At 34.6% G+C, this 17,074-nt stretch overlaps 1 protein-coding gene across 1 annotated transcript in view; it reads right to left on the bottom strand.

Annotated features, from left to right (window-relative positions):
* Positions 1 to 17,074, bottom strand: part of Naa15-16 (N-alpha-acetyltransferase 15/16) — a 396,961-nt gene that overhangs the window by 200,233 nt on the left and 179,654 nt on the right. Inside the window, exon 12 of the mRNA XM_090403132.1 lies at positions 12,936 to 13,111. Within this exon, the coding sequence (XP_090259258.1) occupies positions 12,936 to 13,111 (176 nt within the window). The remainder of the gene's footprint in view (positions 1 to 12,935; positions 13,112 to 17,074) is intronic.

Below are 17,074 nucleotides of genomic sequence, written 5' to 3'. Positions count from 1 at the left end.
GTCTAAGGAGTTTGAAGAACAAATAGGATACTTTTTTTTTTTAATATCTGTGTGTGGATCAGATATATATAAAAAAAAAAAAAAAGAGGAACAGAAGAAAGGAGGACTCTGTTCACATTTTGCTTGAACAGCTTAGAGTTGTAATCTTTGGGGAAGGGAGAATGGGGAAGACTGTTCCAAAGGACAGAAGTAGATGGAACAAAGGAGGAGGCAGTGAAGTTTGTTAGCAGTGGCTCTTGTTTTAATGATTTGGAGTAGAGGAATAATAGTGGCCAATTCAGCAGAGCACTGTCCATGAAAGTATCTGAAATATGTCCATGCATAGAAGAGGTGGCACAATGCAAAACTGAACATGTATGAGAGAAGGATTGAAGCAGGTATGTGAGAGAGGATCATTAATTAGCCAGATTGCCTTCTTCTGGACAGAATCGAGCAAATCTTAGAAAGGATTCTGGTGCACTACCCCCAAACATGGATGCCATATTCCATGGCTGGGCAGATCTGGGCTTTGTTTAGAGTCAGCAGTGTGAAGTAGCATCTTGTGCAAAAAAAGTACAAAAAGATTTTTGGTGGCTGCAGAAGCTATAGTTGAAATGTGGTTCTGGCAGCAAAGATCAAAGGTGCAGATCAGCCCAAGAGGAGAAATCTGATTGTATTTGGATATCTCAGTGTCACTGAAGGTAGGAGGAGGGATGCGAGCTCTTTCTTGTGAGAGATCAAGACAGGACTGAGTTTTGGTGATACTGAAGTTGACATGGTTGCCCTTTCCCCACTGGGATATATATGAGATCTGAGTACAGGTCACTGGCCATGACAGATCTTGAGGATTCTAATACTTGAGACTACAAATCCTCAAGAGCTTACATTAGTGAGTATGAGAGTGGCAAACCTGATGCCGGACCATGCTTTGCTTTATATAATAGACATCTGTTATATTATTACACATAAGGCACATAAGTCATTCTGGTATTAATATTTTATGATAAATTCTTCCACTTATGTCTCGATTTTTCAATGAAAAGATTATTGAAGAATACCCTAATGAGAAGAGATAAGCAGGGTTGAAAGCCTCAATCATATTGCCTCCTTTATAGCTATCAACCAGTTTCTGTAAGCCACAAATTTTCAACCAATCCTAATAAGGTGCATTCATACAATCTTAATATAGAAGAAATTTTTTAGATATGTCTGGTGGTGAGAGAACTAGAGCTATTCTTGGAAACTGAGCAAAAGTATGGTAAGCTAGGATATGAGAATTACATTTCTTGCTTAGAGAGTGGTGATTGAGTAGAATAGCCTGCCAGAGTCCGTTGTGGGTGCCATCACTGTCAACGAGTTCAAAACAAAGCATGATAGATATTGTGTGAAAACTAGGTAGTGTTTGGCATAACATTTAGGGACTCCCTCGATAAATCTACGGACTCCACAGAGTTGCCGCACATGCCATAATAATAATAATAATTTATTTTTTCTATTGAGTAAAAATCTTCCCATATTTCTGCAGAGATCAATGCTTTCAATTTTTGTTTTTATAACAAAATAATAATAATAAAATAAATAAATAAAATAAAATAAATAAACATTGGTGGAGAAATTATGTTTTAAGAACTTTGTAACTTGCAAATCTGCTTTGCAAAATTTACTGCTTCTGGGATAAGCAAAAACATGATGTGTATATATTTGAATTTCAAAAATATATATAGTGGAGTCTCAAAACACCATGGAGATTTCCAATCATACTGTAATATAACATGTAAGGTTCAAAGCTAGAGAACTTGAAGAAAAATTATACATTAATAGGTATATTCACCTTGAATACTGAATGAATGAGGATGGCCTGGCAATTTGGGACCAATTGTATTCTGTAATTGGTTTAATTTAAAAACAAAACAATCATACAACATAATGAAATGGGTTAGGAGATGGAGCACTGTCCTTCCAGTAAACAAGATTCCCAGCAGTTTTGATCAAGAAACTAGGATGAACAGTGAAAAGTCAGCTACTTGAATAACTCAAGCCGAATATCAGCACCATCTATGCAAGACATCAACAGAAGAAAAGTGGAAATGGCAGAAGAATTACATAGTAATTACCACATAAACATAACTGGTGTTACAAGATGAAATAAAAATGTTTGAGATTCTGCTAAATAACTACAAGAAGTTATATTCAGACAATGATCAGAGAAAGGAAGGTGTAGCTATAACATTTGACACTAAATGTAAAGAAAAATTTCTTGAAATGGCAGACAACTTTAAAGGGAGTCATGTGGATAGATAAGAAACTGGACAATAAGGCTTACTAGTGCCAACCCACAGAAGGTTCTACTAACTGTGGTAAAAAAAAAGTTGAAGGAATTTTACAAATCATTACAGAAGGCAGCTGAAATTCTATATATATATATATATATATAAAATAGGAAAAGCTGGTCCTTGTTGGGGATCTAATCAGAAGAGTTGGGAATGAATATAGAAATGTTTTGGAAAAATTTGCAAAAAAACAAAAAGAACAAAGCAAATAACAACAAAAAAATACTTGATGGTTTTTCTGTTCAGTGTATTAGTAATGAGTAGGCATATCCTAGTCATTACTAAGACCACATCCAACATAAAGATGTGCACAAATTCAAATGGAGAGAGAAAAGACACAAGAAATAAGAAAAGTCTTACTAACCATGTTATTGCTAATAATTATATGATCATGCTGGTTCAAGAGAAACGAGTTTAGAAGGAAATTAAAACATGAAGCGATCATTTAGTATTTAGAAGAATAAAAATAAGAAAAGTCTTACTGACCATGTTATTGCCAATAGTTATATCATCAATATAACTATCAGCAATAACAAATCAAAGTTGAGTAGCATTTGACTATACACTCAAATATTCAGATATCATTCAAGAAAAAATGAAAAGAAAATTGAAAACAAGCTCCAAACCTAGTTCCCTTCAAAACTCAATGGCAAACTCTAAAGAAAACATTAATTGATTCAGGAAGGGAGAATATATGGGTGTAACTGAAAGTTAAAGAGGCAGTCATATCAAAAGTTCTAAGTAAAATGTACTCTTAAAAGATTACAAATCCAGGGAAAAATAGAGGAAAGCTGATGTAATGATATCATATGATATGAGTCTCAACAGTGTCTATAAAATGAAAAATTCCTAGTGGTACATTATATAACCCTTTAAAAGGTTCAGAGGTGCTATCATATTTCCCCTCTCTTCTGTTTGATAGTGACTGTAGCCAACAAATTCTCAATTTGTCCTCATAATAATCTACATTCCACAGTCCCAATCTTATCTTTGATACTCTCTCCACTATATCTGCATCACCTTGGAAACCTCAGCCCACATGAGGTTGTATGAAAGCTCTGTAAAGAGGCAAAATGACTTCCTTTCCATATCACCATTGCAATTAACCTCCAAGCTGTATTTTGCAATCTTTGCTATGTGGTACTATGTGTACTTTGCTCTGTGGTCTGCAAGCCCAAAGTGGCTGTATTGATGAAACCAGATGTAGTCTTTGTGTTTCAATATCCTGACATTTGCTGTCCTGCCTGTTTGGCCTAAGTAGGACAATTTACAGCTGCAAGGGACCTGGTATATTCCAGGTAGATCTAGGGGAAGTGGAGCAGATAAGGGATGCCAATTTTTTATATGGTTTGTCAGATCATATTTTTTTAAGATTTTGGTTAACTTTTCAGAGGTGCCCCGAATACAGGGAATGGTGATGGATGTAGTGTAATCTTTGTTATAAAAGGGGAGAAGGGAGGGGTGGTTGTGGTTAATTGGTTTTAATATTTTTTTGGGAGTTGTAGCCATTGGCTAAGAACGTCTTAAGGATGTGGTTTAGTTCAGTGGTTAGGGAACTGTCATCTGAACAGATTAATTTTGCCCTGTTATATAGGGTTTCTATAACCCCCATATTGTTGTGAGGGGGGGGGGATTGCTGGTGAATGTATCTGTCTGTATGGGTAGATTTTCTGTAAACAGAGAAAGCCAAGGATCCATCAGGCTGGCAAGTGATTAGAGTATCTATGAAAGGGACTGTTGTTTTCTTCTTTTTCCAAGGTGAACTGGATTCCGGGGTGTTGGTTATTTAAGTGTGTTAAGAAGGAGTGGAGTGTATCTAAGCCATGTGGCCAAATAGTGAACACATCATGAAAGTACCGTAGCCAGTGGGTTTTTTGTGGGGCTGAGTTTAAGGCTTTCTCTTCAAAAGTCTCCATAAAGAAGTTGGCCAGGGGTGGGGAGAGTGGTGAATCCATGGCTATCCCCTCTATCTGTTTATAGAATTTTTCTTGCCAAACAAAATAGCCTCAGTTCATTGTGAACTGAAATAGGGCTAAGATATTGGGAGGAAATTTGGCTTGGATGACCTCTAAAGTTTCCTTGAGTGGGACATTTGTGAATAGGAAGGAGATGTCAAAACTGACAATTATGTCAGTGTGTTGGAGTGAGAGGTTTTCTATACTGGCTTTGAAGTGGGCTCAGTTTTTTGTGTGTGATGGTGTGTTGCCAGTATAGTGTGAGCACCTTGGCTAAGTTGTATATGGGGGAATCAATGCCATCCACTATGGGACGTAATGGCACATTTTGTTTATGTATTTTTGGAAGTCCATATATTTGGGGGGGGGGCCCTAGAGTTAAAAGGTTTTAGTTTGTTAGTAACTTCCACAGGCCAAGAAATTACCTTCTTAAGGAGCTTTTGGAGTGTTCTAATTTGGGAGCTGGTGAGAACATATTTAATAGGGAGGTAGGTAGTCCGGTCTAATAATAAAGCATTAAGCTTACCTGTATAGTCAGTTTGGTTGAGAACCACAGTGGCATTTCCCTTATCTTAATGCTTTACTGCTATTTATTTATTGCAATTTCTCTGATATCTCATTACACCAAACTGCATAACTTTGCATTTACTAACATTGAATTGACAGCCATTTTCACATGCCAACAATTTCAGCTTACATCATTCTGCAAGGCATTACATGTCCTGATTATCCAGCCTATCTTTGCATTCAGCAAACAGCTGGATGTCGATTGTGAAATCCTTACCAATATTATTAATGTAAAGATTGAATAACAATGGACCAAAGACTGATCTCTGTGTGGTACATCAGAAGTCTATTAAATCTTGCAGATGCATCTCCCCATATCACTTTTTTGGTATTCATCAGTAAGCCACCCTCTTATCTAAGTTAGTAGTTTATAATCCCATTCTATACCCTCCAACTTATACAACAATCTTCAGTACTGTATCCTGTCAAGAGCCTTAGCAATATCCAAAAATATCATGGTGTATCCATTCTCCTAGTCTAACACAACGCTATCATTATTCTAAAACATTAGGGCTCAGTTTGTTAGTTGCTCAAACATGACTTTCCTTAATTACCCCATATTGTTCTTTGTAGAGAACAGATTCACTGTCACCCCATTACTGTATGCAAACTTCTGCCAACTTTTCCAAAATCTTTATCACTAGTCTAGAAATATTGATAGGTTGATAGACACATCAGTCTTTGCACCACACTTATGCAGCAGAATTATCACACATTCTTTCTACTTCTGTGGCATCTTCTCTGCGTTGAGACTAAAATTATATTGCCTAGGTCTAAGGCAGTATGATATATGATCTGATATTATTCCTTATTGCCAAATTCTTATTCAGTTTTTGCAACAGCTGTACTACAACTGGCCAGCAAAGAGGTAGCATTAGTCTCAATGTTACACATCTAGGTTCATAGGTTTCAGCAAAATGGACACTCATTAGTTGAAAAATCTCTTCTGCATCTGTGATCTACATTCAGTAGTCATTCTTTTTCTTAAGAATCTCTTGATTAATAAGACTGCACATCCATTTCGCTTTACCTGTGTGTTCATATATGTGTGTGTATGTATATATACATTTTATTTTTTTCAATTGCCTAGAGGCAAATTATATATATAACATTGGTAGGTCAAGACACCAGACTGATTACATCCTGGTTCTCAAACAGTGGAAGACAAGCATCTCTGATGTGCAGACTTGTCCTGGAGCAGACTGTGGTATAGACCATCAACTAGTAAGAGCCAAAGTAAGACTTTGAAACCTTCCAAATCAGACACATCTCACTAGACTGGATGTTAAGAGTAATCCAAGTGGGTTCACAGAAGAAACATAAACTCAGTTGGATGCTTTTTTGGAGAACAGTGAGGAGAACTCATTGGAAGGAGTCAAGCTATAATACGAGATACAACCAAGAAGTATCTTGGCCCAATAAGAAGACCAAGAGACCCATGAAAATCAGATTCAATGTGGGATCTAATTAAAAGAAGGCAGTTGGGAAAAACAAAGAGACACAGGGGCTGAAGAATATAAGAGATTACACAGAGAGGTCAGAAGATTCAACAGGCAAGACAAAGAAAAAGTTTTATATTAATAAATGTGAAGAGATAAAGTACCAGATGAGGAAACACAATTATAAAAGGATGTTTTTTTAAGTTCGTTACTTAAAGCACAAGTTAGAGTCCAAATTGAATGTCATCAAAGAGAGGAATGGGGCACTACTAACAGAAGAATTGGAAATCAAAAACAGATGGAAAGGATACTGTGATAACTGTACAGAGTACATAAAGAAAATTTGGAGGAGTCTTCTCACCAGGAAAATTTTGGTTTGGAACCTCTTCCACTTAGGCATGAGGTTGAAAGAGCAGTTAAACAGCTTAACAGCAATAAGGTCCCAGATGCATATGGAATCCCAGAAGAGTTAATTAAAGCTACAAGGGATGGAGGGATCAGAGTGTTTTATAGACTGATTAATTACAAGGATATGGGAGACAGGATCATGGCCTAGAGACTGGAAGAAATCGGTTTTCATACCACTACATAAGAAGGGAGATATGAAGGATTACAAGAACTATAGAACTATTAGTTTAATATCTCATGAAAGCAAGATTTTATTGAAGATCGTTCTAAATAGGATTGAGGCAAAAGCCGAGGCAGAGATGCCCGAGGAACAAGCAGGTTTTAGGAAGATTAAGGGTACGAGAGATCAGATCCTTTGCCTTAGACAAATCATATAAAAGTATAAAGGAGTTATACTCTCTATGGTAATCTGCTTCATAGACTATTCTAAAGCTTTTGACTGTGTTCAGCATGTGAAACTGTGGGAAGTAATGAAAATAATGGGTTTTTCCACAAAACACTATCAGGGTGATAGCAAACCAGTAAAGGGAGCAAGAAACTATGGTAAAAACTGGTGTTGTATCAACTGATTGGAAAGGGAGTTAGGCAAGGATGCCTACTTTATCCTCACTTGTTTAGTATCTATGCAGAGGACATCACGCGTGAAGCATTGTATGAGCTCGAGGCAGGAATTAGGATAGGTGATAGATTGATCAGTAATAAGAAGTATGCTGATGATACAGTATTCCTCTGTAATGACAATGAAGAACTAGACAAATTCTTGACAAAGTTAACGAGATCAGCTCAATCCTAAGAATACAAAAATTATGGTTCTCATAGTAAATACGACAGGCAAGCTGCAAAATTTTGATATTCTGGCAAAAATCACAATAATTCAACTGTAAAAAATTTGCCTACTGTTTTTGGCTTTGTAGACCTGTCCAAATTCCAGGAAGATGAGAACTTACCTTTGTCAGGTTTATATTTATCAATTACTTTTGGCAAGTATGGACGGCCAGTGTCTATCTCTTCTTCTATAAGAGTATTCAATATGTCACGATCAGTTCGTAGGTTTTCATTTAATTTCAGTGGATACCAAAGTATGCATTTTTTCTGGTGGTTTATCTTTAAGTAATATCGTTGTCATGATTTTTTGGACAAGTGAGTTCTCATTGAATGGAATCATTTTTGAAGATCATAGGCTATGCACAACTGATGTGCTCAAGAGAGAACCACTCACTGTCATAAAGTTCAAGAATGGTGAAATAGACATAAGGGTTTGAGATGCTTTTGACATTTTCTTAATTGCCACCTTCTTAACATAAGATCTCAGGACAGGTGTAGTGGTGGTTATCTTCCTTTTTACATCCTGATATATGATATATTTTGTTCTGCTTTAATCTTTTGTATTTGTTTTTCATCTTTCCACTTCTTACAAGCCAGGGAGTAAGCTGGCTTGTAAGACACTTGATGCATTTAGGCTTCTTTGCAGAGATATTTTGAATACCAAGACTTATCATGCTCTTTACTAGTGCCACTGTTGGATCCTACTTCTTAATCTGTACCTTGGATCCGACATGTTAGTCACTACGATGTTCTTAACCAAAAAAATAGTTGATAGTTGATTTCTAATTCAAATATAGAGAAAATTTATATTTAAAGACTGTGCCACTCTATATCTGAATTAATTCAAGAATTGAAGAAAAATCAACCTTCAACTATTTCTCCTTAAAATATATACTGGCCGAGTATATTTGACTTATTTAATTTACCTGCTTTGGTTCGAATATTTGGTCCGATTCCAACCTAATGCTAATCCTCTCTCTCTCTCTCTGTTTCCTTATTATTCTTATAATCCTCTCTCTCTCTCTCTGTTTCCTTATTATTCTTATTTTCCGCGTTCTTCCCTTTTTTATATCCATCCTTCCCGCCTAAATTGTTCTCGTGATCTAAAACTCTTTTCAATAAACTTTCTCCTCACGTGGTGTTCCAAAATGTGCTCACTCACTTACATAAGTCTCCATGACAACCAAACAAAATATAATAAAATTGAGGTATTGCATAACGCTAAACTTCTACAAATAGGAATAAATAAGGAATATTTACATTTCAATTAATGCGCAGTTAAATTATCAAATACAAGTTCTTATAATATTAAATACAGTCTTTTCATTATTAATACATATATCTTTGATTAATTAATTAAATATTAGATAAAATTAAAGTAGTTATATGAATATTAAATTATAAAATAAGTTATTTACATTAAATAATATTTACAAGTCTAGCCTTTGTGATGGAAGATCATGTTAGATTCTGAAACAAATGAAAATTACTTAAATCTCTATATATTCAGAATCCAACACCACTAAGAGCAGTTTGGGGGCATGTGTATATTTCTGACATTTAAAGCATCTTAGTGGATTAAGGATGCACATTATAACGGGACAGTTGAGATACCCTGCTTTTACAGATGCTGGAGGCTTAGAGATATCAAAAGTAGAGATGATGCTCCTTGTCAGAACCCAGCAACCATCCCTACATACTAGAATGTGCTTCGTATCTGTTACTCCGATCTTTACGATCTGAACAAATCTCCTTATCAAGAACATCAAGGAGATCCCATTCTGATATCATTCCTCTACAAGAATTGAGTGTTTTGTGAGGTGTTACTGTGACTGGTATTCCATTCATTGATGTTACTGTCAGTAGGTTTTCAGAACATTGCTGACACGATGTTTCCAGAACTTAGTTTCATATCAGTTTTGGGAGATCCTGCCAGTCCTACTAAACCCCTTTGAATGAAGGTGGGTGATGTTTTCCCCATTGGCTTTTCACCTATTGCATGAATAAGAAACACTGATACATTTATATTGGTATCACATATCTTTTGTTTTTTACTTCTGTTATTAAATAATGTATCTACAGTATAAGTACTTGAGTTGGGATCTCCTTAGGGCTCCTGAAACATTTGAGGATGAAGAATACATGTTCAAAGGGTTCTTTGTTTGACAACAGAGCTACCCTAGATGCTATACCACAGCAAGACCTGGGTTTCGTCTCTTGGGGTGAGAGGCTTACTTGTTAACCCTTGCAGGCAAGCCTGATAACCGACCGATACTAGCTGGGCCATTCAGGACTGCCCATCTTTTTGAAGCAGAGACCAATGTGTTTGAAGACTACTAGGATCTTCCTTTCCAGATGTCCATACAGCAAACATGGAGGCTGAGCATTGGTAAAAAAGATATTATATTGATAATGTAATACCTTTTGATATTGATAAAAAAAGACTCAGAAGGAGTACAGAAGAAAAAAAGAAAAAAAAATGGAAGAATAGAATGGCCAGTACCATTGCTGAGAGTTTCCCCTCCACCATAAACAGGTGACCAATGGGGCAGGGAGAGAAAATGATAAGGCTAATGATATGTACTTACTAGATTGCTGCACAGGTAATAAACTAGTTATTTTGAATACCATGACTCAGCTTTTGTTGAATCATGTAAATTCAAATGAGAAGAAACATATAACAATTTAAAAAAATCTTACTGATTACGCTGTTGTTGATTGTGATATGTAAGAAATGGTTTGGGATACAATAACATGCACAGGAATAACCACTTAGAAGTGAACAATATTTATTTTGAGCAGGATAAAATATTATATAGAAAGAAAAGAAATAAATGAAAGATTTAAAAAGAATCACAGTCAAGCATCTTTCACAGGTTAACTTAACATGTTCAAGTAGGGGTGATCATAGGTCTCTCACCATGAACCCAACCATTTAGTGAAGCGAGCGAATTTGCCAGCAATTTTGTTCTTGCATGTTGTGGGACTTTACCTAATGATTTCTTTGATTGTAACTAATCCTGCATCGAGAAGGGGGGTAAGTGAAAAAAAAATGTTCTTTTCAGAATATATTAAAAAATAATAATTAAAGAGAATGATATATTTGATTATTAATTACTATACTTGATTTATTAAAAGATGTAAAGAATAGCAAATATAAGGAAGAGAAAGAATAGGCATGACTAAAAATACTTTCAGTAATGTAAAATGGAGTATGAATGAATTACATCTGTGATATTATATATGTACTTGTGTTAAGAGTATCTGAAGGTGGAGTGAAGAATATATGATCCTATAAATTGTAGCCTTTCATATTTGCATTTATCATTGGGATAATTTAAAAAAAAAAAAAACGTATGAATAGATGGAAAGGGATTTATTTGCAAAATATAAATCACTAACAGCCATTAGTGCGGATGCAAGAAAAATAAGTAGTTTTATTGTATCACTGAACAAGGTACAGAGACATTTGCAGTCTGTGTAATATATTTGTGAACAAATAGTGCAATGAGAGACAACTGGGATAAAAATGGCACTATCTAATGAAACCTGTCTCTTCCCACAGAAACTATGCTGCATTGACTCAAGCAAAACAGTTTATTGTACTGTCAAACACAGCATCTAACAGAAAAAAAATTGTCCTAACATTTGTCCAAATTTTCATTTACTTGAAATAAGTGTTTGTTTGATTGCATTTGCAACCGAATCACAAATGCCAATTTCAAATAAAATTCTACTGAAAAAAAGTTGCAAGAAACACACTGCATAAACTTTGTGTCGGTGAGGCTACCTACCAGCCCAATGTGGGAGTGGTACACAGGAAAGTGGCAATAAAATTCTACCAAAAGGGTTGCAATTAACATGGCATGAGAACTTTGCATCAGATCGGCCTCCCTGCATGACGTGGAAGCAGCACACAAACAGTAATGAAGTCCTATTGATACAACAAACGTGCAAAACACTTCCTGACTTGAACATGTTCAAGCTCTGGACAAAATGAAAGCACACAGAAAATGAAGAAATCAGATTTTGCCAACAAGGAATGTTATAGTGAAATTCTCTGCAAAGAGAAAAGCAAGTCAGAAGGCACCTTTAGAGAATACAGAGAAAAATGAATAAAACTAAGAAACTTTATGTTTAAAAGTAGCTAAACAAAATGGAAAGATTTTGGTAAGAATACTGAAGAAAATATCATGAAATGGCAAAATATTCTGGAGAGTATCAACGAAACCTAGAAATGGATGAAATATAAAAGGGAATCAAAAATGATAATGGTGATATTAAAAAACTGAAGATAATGATAATCTGGATGTCTAGAGTAATTTCTTTGAAAAATTATTAATTGAGCTAGTGACAGAAGAGTGATAGAAAATATCCAAAAAAAAAAAAAAAAAAAAAAAAAGCCAACTGTACATATCATTACCTGAGATTGAAAATGCCATCAAAAAACATGAAATGTAGAAAGGCAGCTGGAGTAGATGATATTCAATCAGAAGTGCTGAAATATGGAGGTATAAAAGTTTTTCTAAATTAAGCCTTCTGAATTATACAGTGACTTCACTGCATAATTCAGAAGGCCTGGTTATATTGTCAAATACTGGATGACTAGAGTAGAGTTCTGATAGTAGTACCCATCTATAAAAAGGGAAATAAAAATGAATATTCAAATTACAGAGGAATCTCTATACAGATGTTCCAGCTAAGCATAAGGAAGCATACTTGAGAAGAGAGACTAAGGAAAAAAAAACCTTCATTCAAGACAAACTTGGCTTTATAAGGATATACTTTTTTATTTTAAGAAAAACAGGTGAAAAATCATGGGAATATAACAAGGATCTATATTAAGTTTCTTGGTTCTTGGATTGGATGTAAACAGAAAGCTGTTCAAAATGCTAAAAGTTTATGTGACATGAATAGGAAATTATGCAAAGCAATACAGCCTAATATTTATACTATTAAATTAAGCCAACTGTTAGAAATAAAGAAGGCACAGGAAGGTGTTTGATGTAATCTGTTGCAATGCATTCATGCCATCTCCATCACCTATATAAATCATGTTAAGAATGAAAATGGCATTAAACCTGATACTAGATTCCACTCTTTAATGAAGATGATGTTATATTCCTCAAGAGCTCAGAATAAAACAGCTACATACAACAAATTTGTTGTAAAAACCAACAATGAAAAGACAAAATCCTATGAAAATAGATAGGAACATGAAACACATCACTTCATTACTTCTTCAGCTATATAACTTCTGGCCATGATGATGTCAACTACGTGGTTAGAGAAACATTGGAATAATAAAACGTCATTATTCTCCACATGTGCAAGATCACAAACCTTACTGATACATAAATGTGAAGCCAAATTCTACTGCATGTTTAACAAATCAAAAATAAAATTCAATTGTTGAAGGTTACACTTCTCACCTTGAATATTCTTGCTTTTGCAACAAATAATTCTATAAGTGTAGGGGTGTGATCTATTGCTGTGTTAATATATTCTAAGGCCTTGGCAGTGCCACCTAGATAGTCATAGTGTTGAGATAAAAAATAATAGGCCCAAAGTAGTGCTGTAGCTGGTTCCTTTTCAGCCGAGCCGTTTTCTGAAAAGAAATAAAGAAATGTTACTGTGCACAAGAATGAATAAATAATAAATTTTTTTTTTATATATTACTTTCAGTTATACCATTCAGCATTTCTCTTATTAAATTCAAAATACAGATCATGAACTCCAAATTCTACTTAAAATTTCTACATGCAGTACAGTTAATTCAGTATATAAAAGATGGGATTACACATTAAGATATGGAAAAATTCACACAACAATAAAACCAGTTTGAAATGAAATTTCATAGATGCATTCAAAGACACAGGGGATTTGAAATGGGAAAAAAATGTTATCATTGAAAAGAAAAAATATGTACAAAAGTTTAAAAAAATTTTTTTTTTTAAAATCGGAACTAGGCACCTTTCAGAAGTGAACTGTAAACTCAGCTATTCAAATATTATTCAAGAGAAAATGGAGTTTGAAAACAAGAACCAAACCATGGAGATAAGACAGTGATTTGCCTATAAAGTTCTCTACAATGGTAGAAAAATCCAAGCCTTACAGTGGACTCAGAAAGTTAATGGAAAAGTATCAATTCTCTGAGCATTACTGATTTACACAAATAAATCAGCAATGCTCAGAGAATACAGAAAAAAATGTAAGAAATGAAGATAATATTTAAAAGTAGCTAAATAAAAGTCATGGGAAGACTGGAAAAAATATACAATATCAGAAGATGTCAATATCTTATTAAGGTGACCGAAAACAAAAATGGGGGAAAGATTACTGTAAAAGGAATCACAGATGATAAAGGTAGTAAAAATGAAGATAAGGATGTTTTAGATGTCTGGAGTCATTACTTTGAAAGGTAACACGTCAGTTGCAAGTGTGGGTAAGTACGAAGAAAAAAAATCAAATTTTGCCAACATGCTTTTTGAATATTTGAAGGTTGTAGTCTTCCAGGAAGATAGATAGATAGAGGCTTTTCCAGAGAAAAGGGGGTAGGTGGGATGAAAGAGGACTTGGTTTTATAAGTTTATATGGTATAAACAAAACATTATAACAGAAATAACAATATATGCTAAAATATTAATTACAAAAACTTTAATTAATACTAACCTTGTTGGCAAAATCCGATTTCTTCAGATTTTGCCAACAAGGAATATTATGGCGAAGTTCTCTGCAGCAAGGCCAGGCTTGTAGTTTAAGCAGACGGCCACAAGTGAAAAATTGGCTATAGTTTCCAAAAACATCAGAAAATAGAAAAAAAAAACAGAGACATGTATACATATGCACATAACAACATAAGCGCAATAAGAGAAGAAGCAAACCTCCTAGAGTTGGAAGAAATAAAAGAGATTAAATGGAACACCAGTGGACTCGGTGAAGTAAGAAGGAAGGGGGAAAACATTCACATAATAAACAATGGGCATATGACCTACACCTACAGAAACACAGAAAACAATAGAAACGGAGTTGGCTTTCTAATTCACAAACAAAGAGTACAACAGATAATAAGTATACAACGAATATCAGATAGAATGGTCCAATTGATTCTCAAGATAAACTCAAGATATAAAATTAAAATCATTCAAATACATACACCAACAACAAGCCATGAAGACAATGAAATAGAAGAATTTTATAAAAAACTTGAAGACTTATGAAGAAAGGAAAAAACTCATTATACTTTAATCATAGATCACAAACTCAAGACTAGGAATAAACCATATGCACAAGAACTTCCACCAGAAAAATTTGAATTAGGAAACAGGAATGAATGTGAAGAACGATTAATTGAATTTGTAACCAAAAAACAGCTAAAAATAGTCAACACCTTTAAGAAAAGACCTCAGCAAAGATGGACATGGAAAGGACCAAATGATATAACAAAAAAAATGGATTACACCCTATCTAACAAAATGAATATAATCTAAGATGTAGTGTCTTAAATAAATTCCACACAGAAAGTGACCATAGAATGCTAAGAGGAACAATAAATATAAATACAAGAGTAGAAAGAAGAAAACTTACACAAAAGACAACAGGTGACTCCATAACAAATGAAATATTACAGATATAATTATAAACAGCTTAAATATGATAAAAAGAACTACAGAAAGACAGCAGAAACTTGAAGCACAACTTAAATAGAAAAGATGGAACTAAACATAACCATCAAAAAGAAAAGAAATAAGAGAATATAATACAAAGAAGCTAAAAGAAACTATTGAAAAAAGTAAAAGCATCAAAACTACTTATGAGAATATTACATGAAGGAAAAGCACAAATAATCAACAGTAAAGGTAAATTGATCAAGGAAAGACAAAAAAATAATAGAAGGAATCTATGAATTCTACAGTAATTTATATAGCTCTAAACAGTCAGAACAATGAAATCCACTACACTGTGGAAGTACCATCAATATTGATTGAAGAAATAGAAAGAGCCTTAAAAGAAATGGAAAATAATAAAAGCCCAGGACCAGATAAAATTATAGCAGATATGATAAGACATGGAGGAAGAAAATGACTAAAAAGGTTCGAATGCTTTTTAATAAATGCTTGAAAGAATCTCAAACCCCAGATGACTGGAACAAAGCACATTCTTAATATACAATAAAGGAAATCATACAGATCTAAAAACTACAGACCAATTAGCCTGCTTTCACATATGTATAAATTATTCAGGGGTATTTAAGGGTCAAAGCTATATAACTGAGAGGAGAACTCAACATAGCCTTCAAAGGAATGCAGAGAACTGACCAGGGCTTCTAACCTAATGTCCAGTCCTACACCTTCTCGTGGTGCACCCTGTTGGGTATCTACCTGGATACTGAACAAATGAGGATGGGCTGGCAATTTGGGATTTAGCCGACCAAATTGTATTCTTATTAGCTTAAACCAATATACAAAATGATGGTACATGACAAAATTTCATGCCGGCTGGGGCATCGCCAGAGTTAAGGATCGGTACTATCAACTTAAGAAGCCTCAATGGCAAAAAAATGGAGCTAGCTGAGGAATTAGATAAGTATCTAATTCCTCAGCTAGCTACCAGATCGACATAATAGGGGTGACTGAAACAAAAAAGCCAAAACTGGTGAGATCTTTCTGAGCAATAAATACAAAATGTTATATTCAGGCAATGACAATCAAGGAAAAGAAGGAGTAGCCATAGCATTCAACACAAAATACGAGGCTAATCTTCTTGAATGGCAGGCAGTTTTAAGCAGAGTGATGTGGGCTAATATCAGAATGGTGAATTTTTTGAGACTTTAGAAAAAGCAACTGATACAATGAAAAAGGAAAAGTTGGTCCTTGTTGAGGATCTAAATAGCAGAGTAGGAAATGATTGTCAGACATACAAAAATATTTTGGGAAAATTTGGAGAAAAGAGCAAAGCTAATAATAATGGCAAATACCTGTTGGATTTCTGCTCAGGACATGGACTGGTTATTACTAACACCATGTTCCAACATAAAAATGTGCACAAATTCACATGGAGAGAAGAGGCCAGGAATAAGAAACGTCTCATTGACTATGTTATTGTTGACAGTGATGTTTTCTCCTTGTGCAGGACACCAGAGTGTACAGAGGATTTGAAATTGGAAGTGATCACTATTTAGTCTTGAGCAGGATAAAATTGAATTTCATATTGAAAAGAATAACATGTAAGAAAGTTTTAAAGCGAATAAAAGTTGAGCAGCTCTCAGATGTGAACTGTAGACTAAAATACACAAAGATTATTGAAGAAAAAATGAAAGGGTTTGAGAACAGGAACCAAACCTTGTTTGATTCAGCCAGAGAGGCACATGGTGAAGTAGTCTGCAAGGATAGAAAAATCAGAACTCCATGGTGGACACAGGAAGTTAAAGAGGCAGTGAAGGAAAAGAAGAAAGCATATCAAAAGTTCCTGGCAAATAAGTCAGCTTTTGCTCTCAGAGAATACAGAAACAAATGTAAGAAACACTGTGTAAAATTAGCTAAACAAAAGTCATGGGAGGACTTTGGCAAGA

The sequence above is a fragment of the Typopeltis vanoorti genome, chromosome 13 (genome assembly GCF_054136105.1).
Source record: "Typopeltis vanoorti isolate ZY-2024b chromosome 13, IOZ_Tvanoo_1.0, whole genome shotgun sequence".
NCBI classification, from domain to species: Eukaryota; Metazoa; Arthropoda; class Arachnida; order Uropygi; family Thelyphonidae; genus Typopeltis; species Typopeltis vanoorti.
Note: the sequence above shows the minus strand (reverse complement) of the source record. Positions and strands in the feature narration are given on the sequence as shown.